Source organism: Nelumbo nucifera, chromosome 4, assembly GCF_055504915.1.
Source record: "Nelumbo nucifera cultivar China Antique chromosome 4, China Antique-T2T, whole genome shotgun sequence".
Taxonomy (NCBI): domain Eukaryota; kingdom Viridiplantae; phylum Streptophyta; class Magnoliopsida; order Proteales; family Nelumbonaceae; genus Nelumbo; species Nelumbo nucifera.
The window spans coordinates 7,002,678-7,022,774 of NC_142652.1; the positions used below are offsets into that span (position 1 = coordinate 7,002,678).

Genomic DNA, 20,097 nt, shown 5'->3' on the forward strand with positions numbered 1-20,097 from the left:
TCTATGGGCCAAACTCGTATAGAGAGAGGAATGAGATGTGGGAAGAGTTGTATGCCATACGAGGTCTGTGGGAGGGTCCTTGGTGTCTTGGAGGGGACTTTAATGTAATTAGGTTTTGTACCGAATCTAATAACCCCCAAAGGACAATTACAACCAGCATGAGGAAGTTCAATGATTTCATTAATAACTGTGGTCTAAAGGAGTTACCCCTCTTACAAGCCAATTTTACATGGTCAAATTTCCAAGAAAACCCCCTTTGCTCGAAATTAGATAGATTCCTCTTTACTGAAGAGTGGGAGAACCATTGGACAAACTTGATGGCTAGAGCCTTACCCAGAGTCACCTCTGATCATTGCCTTATGTAGCTAAGTCCTGAAACCTTAACTTCTGGTCCTCGGCCTTTTAGATTTGAGAATATGTGGTTAACTCATCCGTATTTTGTGCACTTGATTAGGGAATGGTGGAGAGAAGAATTAAGAGGAGTGAATTGGAAGGGAGTAAGATTCCACAAAAAATTAAAAAGGTTGAGATCCAAAATTAAGGAGTGGAATAGGGAACACTTTGGAAGGATAGAGGAGCAAAAAATTGACTTGATGTACAAGATTGAGGAACTTGATTCCAAGGAAGCTCAAAGGATGATGAGTGAGCAAGAACGGGTTTTGAGAGGAAATCTAAAGAAGGACTTGGAAGAGGTCCTTTTGAGAAAGGAAATCTCGTGGAGGCAAAAGTCGCGACATAAATGGATTAAGGAAGGCGATGGAAATACTAAATTTTTCCATGCATTGGCTAATGGGAGGAGAAGAAAAAATTTTGTGGCTAAGTTAGAGGTGAATGGGGAGGAACTCACAAATCAAGATGAGATAACCAGATGTTTTGTGGATCATTTCAAATCAATCTAAGGGAAACTGTTGAATAATAGGCCAACCTTGGAAGACTTGGAGTGGACTAGATTGTCTGAAGAACAAGCAAACTGGTTAGAAAGGGATTTTAGTGAAGAAGAGATCAGATAGGCGGTGTTTTCAATGGATAGATCCAAAGCACCTGGTCCAGATGGCTTTACAATGGCTTTCTATCAGGATTGTTGGGATGTGGTCAAAGAAGACCTTGTTGGGGTGTTTCGGGAATTTGCAGATAAAAAAACGGTGAGCCCTGGAGTCAATGCTACTTTCCTTGCCCTAATCCCAAAGAAGGTAGATGCAAAGAACCCTAAGGACTACAGGCCAATCAGTCTAGTGACAAGCATCTATAAAATCCTCGCTAAAGTGTTGTCATTGAGAATCCGAGTAGTACTACCCTCCATCATCAGTCAAGAACAAGGTGCTTTCGTGCAGGGAAGGCAAATAATGGATCAGATCCCAATAGCAAATGAGTGCGTGGAGGACATGAGAAAGTCAGGAACCCAAGGTTTCGTTTGTAAACTAGATTTGGAGAAGGTTTATGATCTTGTGGATTGGAGTTTTTTACTAGAGGTCCTAGGGTGTTGTGGGTTTGGAGCTAGATGGTGCAATTGGGTAAAGGCTGTATTAGTTCCTGCCATTACTCCGTTTTGATTAATGGGGTGGTGAAAGACTTTTTCCCAGCTTGTAGAGGCCTTAGACAAGGTGACCCTCTCTCCCCTTTTCTTTTAACCCTAGTTGCAGATGTCTTCAGTAGATTAATCTCTAAAGCAGATAGGGAAGAGGAAGTTAGAGGCTGGAGGATTGGAAGGAACAATGTCCGGGTAACCCACCTGCAGTTTGCCAGTGATATCATAATTTTTTGTGAAGGGGGTGATAGGTGGGAAGTGAGAAATCTCAAAGCATTGTTACAACACTTTGAGAATGTCTCCAATTTGAAGATAAACTTGGATAAGAGTTGTGTGGTAGGGGTTAATCTAAATGTGAGGACTTTGCAGTATGTGGCGGATTGTTTAGGTTGTCCCATTTCTTCTTGGCCCTTGCAGTATCTAGGTCTCCCTCTAGGGGCTAACCTAAAGGAGAGTAGATTTTGGACCCCAATTCTGGAAAAGTTTGAGAGGATATTAGCTTCTTGGAAAAAGAACTACATTTCCATAGGGGGTCGAGTGACTTTATTGAGAGCTACCCTAGCAAATTTACCGGTTTATTTTCTCTCTATCTTTAGGATTCCTATTAGGGAAGCTAAGAAGTTGGAGAGGATAATGAGATCTTTTCTGTGGGAGCCTGGGGAGGAAAAGAAAGATCATCTAATCAATCGGGAAATAGTTTGTAGGAGTAAAGAGGAGGGTGGACTGGGAGTAGGAAGGTTAGCTCAAAGGAATAAAGCTCTCTTTGGGAAGTGGTTGTGGAGGTGGCCTAGAGAAAGGGAGAGATTGTGGCATGAAGTGATAGCTAGTATACATGGTAGATGGGAAAATGGTTGGGATGTGGGTGTATCACGTCAAGCTACGTTGGCATCTCCTTGGAAAGCAATTCAGAGTGTCCTCCCTCAGTTTCTCAACTTGGTCAGGTATGATGTCAACTCTGGTGAATTTGTTTTATTTTGGGAAAATACTTGGGTGGGTACCGTTGCCCTTAAGGACAAATTCCCGGCTCTCTATTCCCTTTCCCTTTACAAGGAAAAAACTGTTTCTCATTTTCTTCCTTCTATTACTTCACCCTCTTCCTTAAGCTGGGACTTTGGTTTTAGGAGAGATTTTGAGGGATGTTGAACTTAGTAGTGCTTCAGAATTGTTGTCTCTTCTTGGCAATGTCTTTTTGGACCCTCTTCGCTCGGATGTGAGACTTGGGTCTCCTCATCCAAAAGGTTTTTTCACTTGTGCTTCCTTTTTTAAGTTCCTTTGCCCTTCCATGGGACAGTTGGTTTTCCCTGCTAAGGAGATTTGGTTCAGACCCGTTCCTCCTAAAATTATAATATTTCTGCTGGGAGGTGTTTTATAGAAAGATCAATACTCTGGATTGCTTGCAGAAGAAAAGGCCTTTCATGTGCTTGTCCCCTAACTGGTGTGTACTTTGCAGGGCTAGTGGTGAGGATTGCTCCCACTTATTTCTATCTTGTTCTTTTTCTAGTGCTATTTGGAGTTGGATCTTTTCTTTGTTTTGATGCAGGTGGAATCTGTCCTCAGAATTAAGTCAGCTGTTCGATCCTTCTTGTTTTGTATGGCCCACAAAAAAAGGAAAAACGATGTGGAGATGTATTAGAGCAGCAGCCTTGTGGACAATTTGGGAAGAAAGGAATGCTAGGGTGTTCAAAGAAAAGGAAAGAAGCTTACAAACTGTTGAGGATTGTATATTGACTAGAGCCATTCATTGGCTAAGAACTTTGGACTTCTTTCATATGTTTTCCTTTGATGACATTTGGAGTAACTGGAAGGTGGTAGCCACTAGTCATACGAGGAGGGACAAGGCAGCTGCAGTGTGGAAGCCTCAGCCAGAAGGTTGGGCAAAGCTGAATTTTGATGGTAGTAGCCAAGGAAACCCAGGCCCTTCGGGGATAGGAGGGGTGCTGAGAGATAGAGAGAGCAACATCCTAGCTTTGTTTTCAGGCCCTGTGGGAATAGGAGACTCAAATAGAGCAGAGATCTTAGCGGCTGTACAAGGTATCCAGATTGCTGAACAGTTAGGAGTTCAACACTTGATAGTTGAAGGAGACTCTAAAATTGTTGTGGGATGGTTGACAAAGCCAGCTTCAGCTATGTGGCGATATAGAGATTTATTGAGGAAAGTCAATTGGCTCACAAGAAATATGACAGTCACCTCTCTTTGGGTAGAAAGATCAGCAAATTTCTTAGCGGATGGACTAGCTAAGCAAGGGGTTTCAAGGGATCATTTGTTTTGGGCTGCAATGTAATTTTATTTCTGTTTATTTCTGCTTATCCGGTTCTTAATTGATGTAATACTTTGTTAGAAGAGGTAACAGCTCGTGCCTCTTCATGGGTTTCCTGTATTGCCTTATGTTCTGATTTAATAAATTATTTTCATTCATAAAAAAAAGATCAAAGCATCCCAGAAAGCTCTACAGAGGTATTTATAGTAATATTAATTTAATGCATACCATTTATCCAAAAAGACTATACAGTGATCCAAAACATAATATATGGAACTAAATCTGTACATGGTTGAAAATTACTGCTTATTTTCCAACTTTTACTGGTCAATACCACTTTAACTTTATATATGCTTGAGTCCTTCGTATTCTGACTATTGTTTGTGTTGGCATTCCCCTACACAACTCTTGATTTAGAGTTCTTTTGTCTCTGAGGAACCATAATTGGGCAATGTTTTCCTTGCTCATGGTTTCTTGCTCCTTGCCGCAACAATAAAAGCCAAACTACATTTGGTATCTTTTGGTGATTTTATTGGGCAAAGTGTGTATTTTCAATTAACTCATTTCTCTGGATAGCTGGACCTTGGGGCATAATGTCATTTCACATTTTCAATATCAAAATAATGGTCCTATAAGACAACAGATGAAATTTTGTTGTTGTTATTCTTCATGTCTGATCATGCAACCTCTATACCTTATTTTTTCTGCAAGATAACAAAAACCACTAGGCAATGTCTCCTTGACATCATAAAAGATTTGTTGTGACTCTGGATTTGGTAAAAGAATCTGCTAAAAAAACTTGATGTCAATTGTATGAAAGGATTCAATTTTGGTTGGATGGTTGGTGTGATAATAGTGCCCTCTCTGATCTATTCTGAAACATATTCACAGTAGCGGAGGCGGATTTAAAAGGTGTGCCTAGGCGCACAGGCAAGACACATTTCAAGGCCTGCGCCTTGCTTAGGCCCAAATACAGCCCCTTTAAAAAAGTGTACACTTGGTGCACTTGGTGTGCCTTGTGCCTTAACCTGGGCAAGCACCATAGTTAAGTTTTGCACTTTTTATGCTTTTTTAATCATGGTGGTGGGCCCCATTTTTGCTAATATTGTTCATTCATTCTTCCTAATACAAGACATTTTTTAAAAGACACTGAACTGTAACAAGTTTATAAAACCAATTTTATAAGTATGGATTAAGAATTTAAGACCCTGTCTTGGAATTGTTTGGACTTGCCTCAAGGGGTTCAGTACAAAGTGGCTCATAGAATTAGAGTAACGTGATTAGGAAAGAAATGAAGAGATTGAAAGTTTTGTGTGCTTGAATTGTTGAATGATTGAATATGTTTTATATGTTATGTTTAATTTTACTTTTACATTTTCACTATGGATTTGTTTTATATGTTATGTTTATTTATTTTAATTTGAGATAATAGGCTTTTTAAAACATTTAGTTTAAAATTTATGCATGCATTTTTAATTGATATTATTTTTAATATCATTTTTGTTTTTTTTTTGCAAATTTTTGAATTTAGTGCATTTTGTGCATTTTCTTGAAAATTTTAAAAATTTTGTGCCTTGCTTTAAAAAGGTGCATGCCTTGCCTTGCACATTGAGCACAAAAAGCCCCATTCGCTATTTTTGCACCTTGTGCTTTTAAAACACCGAGTGGAGGATAAGGAGGCAAAGGTGCCTTTCCATTCTGCTGCCTGCAGATGGTCAGTCTAGTGAAACTTCATGAAGAGCACCCAAACTTAGGGGAAAGAGAGGTGCCTTTCCATTCTGTGTTGTTTGATATCTTGTTTTGGGTTATAGTGTATTGCAGTTAGCTGTTTTGGAGTGTTTGATTATGTTGACACAGTTCCTCACTGCATGGCACCCTGTTGTCAGTTTCTTTTATCTATCTTTTAATTCTTGGTTTTTGTAATACCTTATATCTTTTTTCAATTAAAAAAAATCATTTATGCAACTTTTCTATCACCTACTAGTGTCTTTTTCTGGCCTCATCGCTTCAGACCAGAGTTAATCTGACTCTTTACACAAACATCTTACTCCTGAGTTTGTCTTTTCATTTTCTGATAGTGTCTTCATATTTTGTCATGCAGGTGATGTGATGATGAGTTTATTCTTGAATGAGCTTTATGGTTTTCAGTTAGACAGTCATCGATGGTGTGTTCCAACTATTCTTATTTATTCATTAGTCATTTTGGAAGTGTATTGAATGTTAATCTTTTATTGGCAACATATCAGAAGAATATTATAAAGAAGACAATTTCTATGATACTGGAAAGGTATGATACCTGAAAAACTTTAACCAATCAAAAACCTATCATGAATTTGAATGAATATCAGATGATTGGTTACCAATTGGATGATATTGGTTGATTGGTTATCAGTTTTTTAGGTATGATTCTTTTTTGGTATCATAGTCGAACTCTATTAAGAAATAGAGTCCCTTTTTTGTACATGGGATTTTTAATGCCAAAGAAGTACAAGACGAAAAAATTCAGAAGGAGAAATGTGCTAGATTAGAAATCTTTTTTTTTTTTGATAAATAATGGAGATGATTGTATTCAATTCAAGCATAACTTTTTTTTTTTGAAAGGTAATGTCACTTCTATTATTTTTTTGATCAGTAATAATGTTACTTCTATATTATCTGCAAAATTATTAGTCTGGCATCATAGCTACTTAACCTGTTCCCCTTTGGGAACTTGCATCTTATTACAAAGTAGCCCCCCCCCCCCCCCCCGTGAGTCTATGACTCCAGCAAGAAATTCAATTTCTGTCCAGGATGAATGAAGTTGAGAGCCAAAACAATAGAGTGGAATAGAGATCATTTTGGTAGAATTGAGGAGCAAAAATTGTGCCTAATCTCTCGAATAGAAAACTTGGATGTAAAGGAATCTCAAAATGGGTTGATCGAGGAGGACAAAGTGTTAAGGGGACAATTGAAGAAGGATTTGGAAGAGGTGTTACCGAGGGAAGAAATCAGTTGGAGACAAAAATCTAGACACAAGTGGATTAAGGAAGGCGATGGGAACACTAGATTTTTCCATGATTTGGCAAATGGGAGACGAAGAAAGAATCTTGTGACCAAGCTAGAGATAGGAGAGGAGGTGATTACCAACCAAGATGACATTGCCAGGAAATTTGTGGGCCACTTCAAATCGATTTATAGAAGACCTTTGAGTGAGAGAGCAGTCGTGGAAGGGGTGGAATGGCCAAGAATTGTGGACAGAATGGCAAGGTGGCTGGAAAGGGATTTCGAGGAAGAAGGGATTAAGAAAGTTGTCTTTCTAATGGATAGATCCAAGTCTCCAGGTCCAGATGGCTTTACAATGGGTTTTTATCAAGACTGTTGGGAGGTGTTGAAAGAGGATTTAGTTGAAGTCTTTAAGGAATTTGCAGACAATCATGTAATAAGCCCTGGAATCAATGTCACTTTTTTGTCCTTGATACCTAAGAAGACTGATGCCAACCGCCCAAAAGATTATAGGCCTATTAGTTTGGTGACAAGCATCTATAAAATTCTGGCTAAAGTGCTTTCATTGAGGATCAAAATAGTTCTCCCTTCTATCATTAGTGAAACCTAGGGGGATTTCATTCAAGGGCGACAAATAACAAATCTAATCTTTATTGTGAATGAGTGTATGGAGGAAATGAAAAGGTCTAGGAAGAGAGGTTTCATTTGTAAATTGGATCTTGAAAAGCCTATGACTTGGTGGACTGGGAGTTTTTATTAGAGGTGATGCGAAACTATGGATTTGGGGACAAGTTGTATAGTTGGATATTTGGGTGTATCAGTACTTATCACTACTCTATTCTGGTAAATGGTATGGTGAGGGACTTTTTTCCATCTTGTAGGGGTGTTAGGCAAGGGGATCCACTCTCACCCTTCCTTTTTACCTTGGTAGCTGATGTGATTAGTAGAATCATTACTAAGGCTGACAATGAAGATGCCATTAGGGGTTGGAGAATAGGGAGACACCAAGTCCCCGCCACCCACCTTCAGTTTGCAGATGACCTAATGATCTTTTGTGAAAGAGGTTTTAGCGAAAAGATAGCAAATCTAAAGGAGCTAATAAAAGGTTTTGAAAGTATTTCTAATTTGAAAATAAATTTGGAAAAGAGTTGCATGGCGGGTATAAATTTGGAGGTAGGGGAGGTCAAGGCTATTGCGGAGTGTCTTGAGTGTTCCATCTCTGCTTGGCCTATGTCATACTTAGGGCTTCCTTTAGGGGCAAATCCTAGGGAGAGCAGATTTTGGACCCCAGTGATAGAAAAGTTTGAGAAGAGATTAGACTCATGGAAGAGGAATTATCTCTTTATGAGGGAGAATTACCTTAATAAGAGCTACCTTGGCTAACTTACCTACCTATCTTTTGTCTGTATTTATGATACCAGTTAGGGAAGCTAGGAAACTGGAGAAGTTGATGAGAGATTTCCTATGGGAGCCGTGACAAGAAAAAAAGGATCATTTGGTTAATTGGGAAATTGTGTGCAGAAGTAAAGAAGAGGGGGGGTTTGGGACTTGGGAGGGTGACTGGAAAAAATCAAGCTTTGTTAGGGAAATGGTTGTGGTGATGGCCATTGGAAAGAGAGAGTCGTGGCATGAGGTGGTGGGAAGCATTCATGGGAGGTCAGAGAATGGATGGGATGCTAGTGTATCAAGGCAGGCTAACCTAGTAGCACCTTGGAAGGCCATTCACAACACCCTTCCTCAATTCCTCAATTTTATCAGGTATGAAGTTTGTTCTGGCAACGCTGTTCGTTTTTGGGAGGATATTTGGGTAGGTGACACACCTTTAAAGGACCTGTTCCCTTTGCTATTTTCTGTTTCTTTGTATAAAAAAGAGGTGGTCTCAAAATTTGTCTCACGTTTGGGAACACCCTTAGATCCTACTTGGGATCTTGGGTTTTGTAGAGGATTAAGGGATGATGAAATTGAATCTCTTTCTGTCTTGCTTGGTTGTCTTAATCAGGTTTGTTTGGATCCCTCCAAGTCAGATAAGAGGGTGTGGACTCCTAGACCCAATGGAACCTTCACTTGTGCTTCTTTCTTCAACTCCATCTCTCAACTTTCTACTCAACAACCCTTTCCGTCAAACGAAATTTTGTGCAGGCTAGTTCCCCCAAAGATTATTGGCGTTTTGTTGGGAAGTATTCCATGGGAAAGTAAACACTCTAGATAACCTACAAAAGAGAAGACCTTTCCTCTGTATTTCTCCTAATTGCTGTATCCTCTATAGAGCTCAAGGTGAGGATTGTTACCACCTATTAATATCTTGTCCCTTTTCTGTAGACCTTTGGGCTTGGCTACTTTCGTTGTTTGAGAGTAGTTGGAGTCTACCAGCAGAAGTTCACATGCTCTTCAACCATTCTACTTTTTTTTGGCCTACAAAAATAAGGAGAATTATGTGGAGATGCGCTCACGCTGCCTTGATTTGGACTCTTTGGGAAGAAAGGAATGGTAGAATTTTTCAAGAAAAGGAAAGGAGCAGTCGGGAATTGAAAGACTTTGTGCTGAATAGGGCAATACCTTGGTTGAAGACTTTGGAAATCTTTCATCAATTCTCCTTTAATGACCTTTGGAGAAATTGGCCAGCAGTAGCGAGGTGTTCACCCCTAAAGGACAAATCAATTACAAGCTGGTTTCCTCCATCTGAAGGCTCACTGAAGTTGAACTTTGATGGAAGTAGCACGGGTAATCCAGGATTATCTGGAATGGGGGGTGCTTTGAGAAATGAGAAGGGAGAGATTTTGTTGCTCTACTTAGGTCCCTTAAGAATTGGGGACTCCATCAGGGCAGAGCTATTAGCTGCTGTACAAGGGGTGCAATTTGCAAACCAGCTGGGGGTACAACACCTAATAATCGAAGGGGATTCCAAAGTGGTGGTGGATTGGTTGAAAAATCCCGAAGAGGCTATGTGGCGCTACAAGAATGAAATGAAGAAATTCAGTTGGTTGACAAGGAATATGTTGGTCATTGTACAGTGGGTGGGGAGATCAGCAAATACTTTGTCAGATGTGTTAGCCAAGCAAGGGGTAAATAGGGAAGAATTGTTTTGGGCTCAACTGTGATTCCTGTTTTTCTTTCCTAGTTTACTTGTAAGATTCAAGGAGGGGCTGCAGCTCGTGCCTCTCCTGGGATGTATGAATTCACTCTAAATCAGCTTCTGAATTAATAAATTTATTATCATTCATCAAAAAAAAAAAAAAAGAAGAAATGTGAGTATCTTCAAGTTATCTGCAGAGAGATGCTTGCAAGTCTCTCAAGCATCCATATTAAAGAAAATGTTAAAGAGGCACCATGGGCTTAATAGCTCATGCATCAAAGTATTTATGGATAATTACTTCCATATACTTTCTTATAAGAAATATGACCAAAATGGGAAGACAAGAAGCAAGGGCATTAAGGATGAAACTTCTCTACATGTTATTGTTCTGCCAATGCTTTAACTGCAGAAAAAAAGGCTTTACATTTTTAATTCTGTTACTTCCATTTTAAAATTTTAATTTCTATTTTGTTTTAGGTACCCGCTGGAACTACGCAAGGGGAAATCAACTAAATCTAAGGTACTTCTATGGATACATTCAAGATGCAAGCACGTAGTGTCTAGTTGGACATAAATATCTGTATTAGTAGCACCTGCAAACATGGTGACTTATTTTCTTATAGTGTTATCTGGTTTTTTTAATATTTTACGTGCTTTTGTTCAAGTGATGTAATTCTTTGCCACTAAGCATTATTTCAATATTTTGTTTGATCTGCTCCGGGTAGGTTGAAAGAGCTGAGTAGGTGAAAACATTCTCTAGCTATATTCAGATGCTTTGCATTGTGTTGAAGTCACTGTGGCTTTTGTATTTTGTATTAGGCAAATAATTTTCTGATCTGAAATTCATTGAGGGCCAGCACTCTTATAGTAATTCCATACTTCTCTGGTTCTTGTTGAATTGGATTTATAGGTGAAGAAAAATTCAGATCAACAATGTAATGGTCTCAATGAGAATAGTCAGGTTGATATGGAGGATCCTGAAACAATTGGAAGCAATGTGAACTTGGATACTTATGAAGAAGAAGTTGACATGGAAAATGATATTGATGAAATATCTCATCATATAACAAGGAAGGTTACTGTTGGTGGTTGTACCAGTGTATCTAATTCAAAGCCTTTGGCATGTGATACTGATCCACAAACAAGCATTCCACCTGAGGTTTGTTATAGTGGATGCCAAGTAATCTCATTGCCATTCATTTCCCTGCTCTTCAATTATTGATTTTTTAATCTATCACATCTTTTAGGTGGTGAAGCCTTGTGGTCGTATAAATTCTTGCATGGTTGTTGGAAAAGATACATTATACCTTTATGGGGGCATGATGGAGGTTAGAGATCGAGAAGTTACACTTGATGATCTTTACACTCTTAATCTCAGCAAACTTGATGAGTGGAAGTGCATCATACCGGTTTGTTACAGTTCTTCTGTATTTATATTTTTCCTTTTGAAAATTGTTCAGAGGCAAATCTGCGTTTGACTGTTGGACTGGAATGAACATAATATCTCCAATAGTTTGCACAAGTGATTCTTGATAATGGCCTCATCCAGTTAGGAAACCCTTTCACCTGCATCAAGCTCTAGTGATGTAGTAGTTAAGTTAAATGGGTGATCAACTGATCTTGTGGATATCTACCTTGGGGCCAAGGAGGTAAAGGACTTTTTCTCTTCTAGTATCTTTGAGTGTTCCCAGGTTGTTTTTATATTTCAATTTCCTTCAGCTCTCTGTTCTGGTATTTGCCTAGAAAACACTGGAGGATGGGTTAAAATGTATTTAAGATTGTTACAATGCTTGTGGTTAAAGTATAAAAAGAAAAATAGATAGATCAAGACAGTTACAATGCTTTTATTGTACTTCTTTTTGAGAAAAAAAGGGTATTAGTTTTTCCTTTATTTACTTTTGCATACTCCTTGACAAGAAAAGCTTGTAAATCTCTTTAAAGGATATTGAATCAGTCATTCTATTCCAGGCAATTGCATATTTAAAATGGAAAATTTTAAAAGATGGGTTGATTTGTAACATCTTTTTCAAAGCTCTAAATTGACATCACATTCCAGGCAATTCTGTTCATAGAATTGCTTTAAAGGATGGTGCAGTGGCTTCAAAGAGATGCAAATAGCATGGGCTGGTTCACTTGCAAAACAAAGGGTAGGGAGACTGGGAGAGACCAATCTTTTTGGGAAATTTTATAACATTGTATTGATAAATGGCTAGAAATTGGAGATAAAAACTTTTTTCTCTCAAATTAAGGGTTGTATCGGGTACTTTCCCCCTTAAATTAATTAATAGAAGGGCTGGTTATTGATAAAAAAGGTATCTTTTATAGATATGCTTTTAAATTTTTAGTGGTCTTTTCATTCATCCTTCTTGGTTTTTGGAGCTTATATTTAATATTATTGCTATGAATCTGGTTTTGTAAGTAGGGGTTACAAGTTGAGCTACATGTGTAAATCTATTATTTCCATTTTAACTTACCTCTTTCTGTCATTGCCACAAATGCAAGCTGCTGTTAAACTGACCTAGTGAGGGTAGTGGTATTTATGGTGATTTTTGTGATTTTATTGTTTATTGTTTCAGGCATCTGAATCTGAGTGGTTAGAACTTTCAGAAGATGAAGATGAAGATGAGGATGAAAGTGAAGATGAAGAAAGTGATTGTGGAAGCAACAGTGATGAGACAGATGATGGTGATGATGAAGAGGAGGTGCCTCCCTTACTTCCAATACACATTTATGATTCTCTTTGCACTCTGCGTATGTTAGATAGGTTCCATGTTTATTATGCTTATTATGAGTAAATCTTTCCTGCATGTGGGGTTAAATACAAGAACGATTAAAGGGGCCGACTTAGCTATTTTTTTGTTCTCTTTTTCTATTCCTTTACTTTTCTTGAATCTTGCACCAACAGTTTCTCTGATGCACCTCTAGGACTTGAATTTTCCTTTTTACACTTTATTCTTTGGTCATATAAGCATACTCTTTAAGATTACGCCATCAGGCAAACTTAGAGATATTTCTGCATGGTTTATCTATTTTAGTTATTTGAAGTGAGTTTTATCTTTAATGTGTCAGTTCTCAATTTATTTTTTTTGTTCTTTTTTCCTGTCATGCTTGAAAAGACTGGAAAAGATGATGCAAAATCACTTGAAATGGGAGATGCAGTTGCTATTTTGAAGGGTGAGAAAAAGAATCTGCGTAGGAAGGAGAAACGGGGAAGGATAGAGCAGATCAGGGCTAGTCTTGGCCTTTCTGATTCACAGAGAACTCCCATGGTATTCCTCTTTACCACTTTGTAGGAAATTGTGTTTGGTTGGGTGTATAATTGCCTTATTATGGTGCTGTTTGGCAAATCTTTTTTGAAAGATCTTCCGGAAGATCTGACAGCCAAAAGGCGTAGTGAGCTTTTACATAACAATCTTGGCAGCCCAAAGATCGTTTGGTTGGAGGCGTCTTTCCGTGCGAAGATGAGATGAAAAAAGGCGAGAAGTTCCATTTCTAGCTTCCCGAAATAAGCTCAAGTCAAGCTTCTCGTGTCTTTTTGGGGTGTGGTCTTTTGGCGGAAAGATCTTCCCCCAACCAAGAAAGACCAAAAAGCGAGCTGCCGGGCTTCTAAAAAGCTGACCGCCTGCGCGGAAAGACATGCCAAGCGAGGCCTATATTTCTTATGTCACAACTCTGAAATGTACTTATGTTACTTGTTAGCAACTGCATTCTTTTAGATATATAAACCCAGTCATGCATAGCCATGCCAAATAAGACATTTCATATACTGTCTTATTACTTCATTGGTGGTCTTTGAAGTCTTTGTTTTATGGAATGTCAAAAGAAGGCATTTAGAATGGTAAGAAATACAAAATAAGGTTTAAAGGACCCATCCTTCTCCTTTTGTTTAGCTTCATTTTGCGAATTCTGCGTAAATGTAGCTTTGGAACTATATTTCTTATTGTATTTTCATCCATTTACCTCACCTATTAATTGTTTATATGAAACATTTGTCAAGCCTGGAGAATCTTTGAGGGATTTCTATAAACGAACAAATTTGTACTGGCAAATGGCTGCACATGAGCACACTCAGCACACTGGAAAGGTCAGTTCTCCCTTTTGGAAATATTTCCAATGCACTGTCTTATTTCTCATTCATATTTTCAGTACTGTAATTCATAAAGTTATTAAGTGATTGATTGTTTTCATTATCAAGTTATAAACATGATAATTAAGATGATTATTTTATTTAATTACTTGTACCATTACTAATAGCAGAAATTCTATTATGGCCATTTCTGTACAATCAATGTATTCTACGGATGGGGGGAATACATAGTTGAACATAGTAAAAATAAGAAATGGAAAAGTTTCATTGAAATTGTTCCTTTGAAAATTTCCCAAAAAGCTTATCATAGGCTCTCTTCATTAGAACAATAGAGCTGCTATACTTGTTGAACAGGAAATAGGATCAAGGTCTATGTTTTTGATCAGAGCTTCAGTCAATCATCAGAAGAAATAGGTAAAAAAATTAGGATATTTTTTGGGAAAGTGGAGCTTTTGTGGAAGAGAAGCAAATGAAATACTTTAATAGAAATTCTTGTAAAATCTTCACTAATCATTGTTTGTGATTCTTCGGCTTTTAAATAATTTTATTTCAAAACATTACCAACGGAAACTCTTTTTTAAGTAGAGACATATATATGAAATGCTTTTAACCTATCATGTATGAAATCAAAAAGCATTATTACTATTAAACAATTAACTTAGAAGAGAATCTGGGGTTTGGGGGGGGGGCGTGGAAGAAGGTTTCCATGACTTGTTATGTTTGGTACTTTGTTTTCCATTTCATTAAATAGGCTTGAAAGAACAAATGAGTAAAAGATAATGACTTGAGATAGATGACTTCATTAACTTTGGATAGGTTGGTTTTGACATAATACAATATTATTTTGTCTGTTGTGAATAAATCATCCATGCCTTCTCACAACAATATGGGGTCTACATGAATGTTGTTTTGCCAATCCATTCTATTTAAAGCATCATTTCCTACTACTTCTACCCATGGCCTTTTTGGTCTACCCTGAGCTCTTTTAGCCCCTTCAATATGTAACAAAATCACTTCTTGCGCTTTTTTCATGAGGCGGCTATGCCTCATGCGCCTCATGCACATCTTATATAAAAAGACAGAAAAAAAATGGAAAGGAAAGGAAAGAAAAAGAAAGAGAAGAAAAAAAGAGAAAAGGAAAGAAAAGAAAAGGAAAGGGAAGGGAAGAAAAGATAAGGGGAAAGAAAAAAATGAGATCCCCCCTTACTCTTCATCCTCCTCCTAACCCCCCTCTTCTTAAGGAGGCTTATGCCTCTTGCATTATGAACTATGCCTCACGCCTCTAGGTAGTGGAACGCCTCGCGTCACGCCTCCGCATTTTAAAACATTGCTTCTAACTGGTGTAGTTGGTGCTCTTCTATGCATCTTATCACCTATTGGAGCTACTCCTAGGTTCCACAAATAACTTCATTTCTAATCCTATCTTTTCTAGTTTTTTCCACTCATCCATCTTAGCATTTGCATTTCTACCACATTCATTTTCTCGACATGTTTCTTGACTACCCAACTCTTTGCTCCATACAACATAGCTGGCCTTACAACTGTTTTGTAGAATTTTCCTTTTAACCTAAGTGGTATTCACTTATCACATAAAAGCCTAGATGCACCCCTCCATTTTGCCCATCCTGCTCTAATTCTTTGGGTGACATTCTCCTCAATCTCTCTGTTGTTATGAATTATTGAACTAAGGTACCAGAAATGGTCACATTGAGTTATCTCTTGGTCTCCAATCCTAAGTGTATCTTGATCATGGTTTCAAATGTCGCCCGACATATATTGATGTCGAGGATCACCAAAATAATTTCTATTTAATATTTCAAACAAAATATTTATAAAAAAGAATTAACAAAATATAAAAACAAAAGAATAAATTAATTACTTTATAATATAAAACATAAAATATTTTTCAAGTAATAAAATATTAACAGTTAGTATGTTTTAAAATATTTATTAAATTTTATAATAAATCATATTCTACATTTAATATAAAAAATCATAATAAATTTTATACTAAATCATAATTTATTATAAATTTAGTACTAAAAATCATAATAAATTCATTAAGTTTTATAAGAAATCAGAATTTATCATAATCTTAATACTACAAAAAGGAGAATCAGTTTATTAAATTTATAATAAAACATAATGTATTATAACTTTAATATTTAAAAAATCAGAATAAATGTATTTCTATTTACTAGTGTGAAATAAATATATTAGAATTTATAATAAATCAGAATTAAAAATAAGAAAAGAAAATATCAGATAACCTTGTAAAAACATCAAAATGCATTTCCACATATTTCATAATAAGATAATAGTCTAGAAATATGTATTCATGCTTCTTTTATCATTTTACAAAATATCTTTGCATATTTCCACATATTTCATAATATTTTCACAATGTCTCTAATTTTTACAATATTTCCCCTTGACATTTCGGACATATGTCCTATACTTTGGTAAGTGACATTTCCATCGACATTGACATTTTTAGCCTTGATCTTGATTCAAACTCCTATTATTACTAAATTTACATGTCATATATTCTGCTTTAGTCCAACTTATTTTAAAGCCTCCTGTTTATAAGGCATTTATCCATAAGGTTACTTTTTGCATTTAATCCTTAATTAGTTCCATCAATTAAAACAATGTCATCTGCAAACATGCACCATAGAACTTTCTCTTGAATATGTTTGGTCAATTCATCTATGATCAGTGCTAAAAGATAAGGGTTAAGCGCTGAACCTTGGTGAAGACCCATAGAAACTATAAAATCTGAATTCTCTCTCTGTTGTTTTGACATTGGTTGTTGCCCCCTCATACATATCCTTAATTAGGTCTATATATCTATTTTGAACCTTTCTTTTCTAAGACCCACCATATTATCTCTCTAGGTACTCTATCATATGCCTTTTTTAGATCAATAGGCAACATATGAAGATCTTTCTTCTTCTCTCTGAAGTTTTCTAAGAATCTTCTCAAAAGAAATATAACTTCCATGGTTGATTTCCCTGTTATAAAGCCAAATTAGTTATCTAATACACGTTTCAAGTTGTAATCTTTGTTCAATTGTTCTTTCCAAAGTTTCATAGTGTGGTTCATAAGTTTAATTCCCCAATAATTATTACAACATTGTATATCACCTTTTTTCTTAAATATAGGCATCATACTGCTGTTTCTCCAGCTGTGGATAAATGATATGACCTATAAAACGAATCAGTAGAGCAGTTGGGACCATCTAGATATGTAAAAGTGTTCAATTGATGCACTAAAAATTCTATTAACAAATTATGCTCTATAACCATAAACAATGAAAGTATCAGTGGAAGAGCATCTGTTATTTGTCAATGTTTTGGTAAGAATATAAGCCACTGGGTTGATGTGCATTTAGACATGTAAGTTCTTTTTTTGTGCAATCTGTGTTTATGGTGCAAAACACTTAATGTATTTTGACAGGATTAATATTGAGCAAGGATGCATGTACCAACTCCCAAATTTTGTTACTATACAACAGAATTTAATCACATCCTTGCTGTTCAAAAGTGAACAAGGAAAGCATCCTGGAAAAGGCCATCGAATATTTGCTTTTCCATTGGCATCATGTTTTAAGTATATAGGAAAAGATGATAATTGTAGATGTTACAGCATATGGATTTGACCTTTGCAACTTTTTCTCATAAAAAAAGGATCTTTTTAACAACTGTTTTCTGTGCACACACCATGGCACTGATTTTGATTATGTTGGAAATTTTAGGAGCTTCGTAAAGATGGATTTGATCTTGCTGAAGCTCGATACAGGGAGCTCAAACCGATCCTTGATGAGGTGATCCTCCACTTAAATCTTGTAATGGCACTGAAGGCTTCTGCCGAAATGCCATGTATGTTAATGGAATTCATTCCTTACCTCCTCCACCCTCGGGCTGATAATGTGCTATTATTCTTTATATATACAAAACTGCAGTTGTCCATATTAGAGGCAGAACAGAAGGCTGAAGAAGAAGCAGGGGAGACTAGTTCCAGAAAGAGAGGCAACAAGAAAAACAAGCATCAAACTGGACAAAGGTAGCTCCTAAGGAATGGACTCTTACACAGCCTTGTTCTGCACAGTTGGGGATTGTATTGGGGACTGTGCCATTATTCTTCTCCCATAGGCTCCAAGAGAAAGTGGCATCATATGAACTGTCTGTTGCATGGAGTATCATGGCTGGCAATATATCTGATCATGACCTTCATCCATTGCAATATTTTTCTATTAGGCAATGCAAGTCAGAGCTGCATTAAATGAAAAACGAATATGTATCAGGATCAAACCACTAGCAACACATGAGGTGCAGGAATTGGCCCTGTGGAGTTAGATGGCTAGACAAAACAAGTATTTTTTGCAGAGCTTTTCATTAGTCAAAACCTTAAAGCAGTATGTTCACTGTAAACTTTGAGCTTGTATTTAACAGAACAACGCCATACGGACTGCTGAGCTGCGTTTGAAGGGTTGCTGGTATGGTACATAGCAGACAATAATAATGTGTTATTATTATTATTATTTTGTCAAATGAAAAACAGATAGCAGAGAAAGTGTTTGAGGCACACTGACCACTCCCCGAGTAGGATTGAATTTTGAGTACGGAATCCTCCCTTTACCAAATTATTGTATGTTATTCAGGTCTGATTAGTCCATTAACTGGTAGTTAATTGATTGTTTGGAGGTTGGGACCCTTCTAGATGATAAGCCCTGGACGGTAACGTCTCAAAAAAAGCATTTTAATTGTTGGATTATTATTTATAAATTAGTTGTGTTATTTGGTAGGATGCAACAATTCTAATTGATAATTGTGGGGAAAAATTAAGATTAGTCATTATATCGTTTTCTTTTACTTAGCTTTTTATTTCCTAAAGCTGTGTTTGATTTGATAGAAAATAACAGAAGCAAAAAAGTTGAGGATTTTTGTGAAATTTCCTAAGAAATTTTCCTCAACTTTCTTTTTTTTCCTCCTCTCTCTCTCTCTTTCTCTTTCTAGCAATCCAAACATAGCCTTAGTGATCACACGATGCCTGTTTTATGTTCGGTCGACGGGTGGTACTTGCCCATCCAGTTGCTGCGCAACGGGTCAAGCTGTGGAGGCTGGAATGAATGGAGTGGGCGAATCGACAAGCAACGCAAGTAGATAGATGCAATTGCAGAATTTTAGTTTTATTTTTTTTGTTCGTTCGTTTAAGTTATTTTGAACAGAGGAATTTACACTTTACAGTTCGGATTGCAGTCTGTAAAGTGTAAAGCCTCGCTTCAGCTTTGATTGAACTGCTTTTATTGAGAGGCTTTGAGGAAGCTACTAAAATCAGTTTCATCAGAAAGGCAATTTCTTGGCTCAATGAAAATACATTTGGGCTTTCTAGATTTTTCAGTTTTCACCAAACATTAAATTCTCGGCTATTTTGTGCCAGGCCCACCTTGCAAAATCAGGAGCCTTTCATGAGAGAGTCCTGTCCTCCCAAATGGCTTGGATGGATGAAGGATTGAAGGATGGAATGAATTACAATGCATGGGGGCCCCAGAATATTTTGATTCCCGGTTTGGATGTTTACATTCTTAGCACAAAACAGGTGGTATCAATGCTATTCGGTCTATTAAATTTGTCAGTCACGTGCAATTCACGTGTAGTAAACTCGAAAAACGTACAGCAACTGCAAACGAGAGAGAAATAACAAGAAAAGGGGTGTGTGTGTGTCCATTATTGTATTGTCCGGTGTCCAACTGTTGAGCAGCAGCATTCTGTTAACGCTGATGTTGCAACTAACTGGTGGTTCAGTTTTCCACATCCCTACCACCATCTGCTCCATCTCCATCCCAACAAACATAGACGATAGATGCCCCTTCTCACTTCTCTCCCTCTCTCTCTCTAAACGATAATGATGGTTCATTATCGTTGTTGTTTCATTCATATTTGAATATTTGATAATGATGGTTCCAACGGTTTATAACCGGAGTCCAGAAGTAATTTTGGTTGCCTTTTTATACAAGGAAAAAGTTCAAATCTAAATAAAAAAAAAACGAAAAAGAAGGAGCCGTCAGATCTCTAAATGGATTCATCAATTAAGCTCGTTGGGCCATCACAGAAGGCAAAAATTAAATTTATTCCGACAATTTTGGGAGAAAAATTTGAATAAGTATTTA

General features: G+C 37.1%; 1 protein-coding gene across 1 annotated transcript in view; it reads left to right on the forward strand.

Annotated features, from left to right (window-relative positions):
- Window positions 1–18,521, forward strand: part of LOC104591606 (Galactose oxidase/kelch repeat superfamily protein) — a 34,121-nt gene extending 15,600 nt beyond the window's left edge. Inside the window, exons 12-20 of the mRNA XM_010250513.3 lie at window positions 5,885–5,948; window positions 10,316–10,358; window positions 10,749–10,997; window positions 11,086–11,247; window positions 12,415–12,540; window positions 12,955–13,107; window positions 13,836–13,922; window positions 17,683–17,751; window positions 17,890–18,521. Of these exons, the coding sequence (XP_010248815.1) occupies window positions 5,885–5,948; window positions 10,316–10,358; window positions 10,749–10,997; window positions 11,086–11,247; window positions 12,415–12,540; window positions 12,955–13,107; window positions 13,836–13,922; window positions 17,683–17,751; window positions 17,890–17,994 (1,058 nt within the window). The 3' untranslated portion in view covers window positions 17,995–18,521. The remainder of the gene's footprint in view (window positions 1–5,884; window positions 5,949–10,315; window positions 10,359–10,748; window positions 10,998–11,085; window positions 11,248–12,414; window positions 12,541–12,954; window positions 13,108–13,835; window positions 13,923–17,682; window positions 17,752–17,889) is intronic.
- Window positions 18,522–20,097: the final 1,576 nt, after the last annotated feature.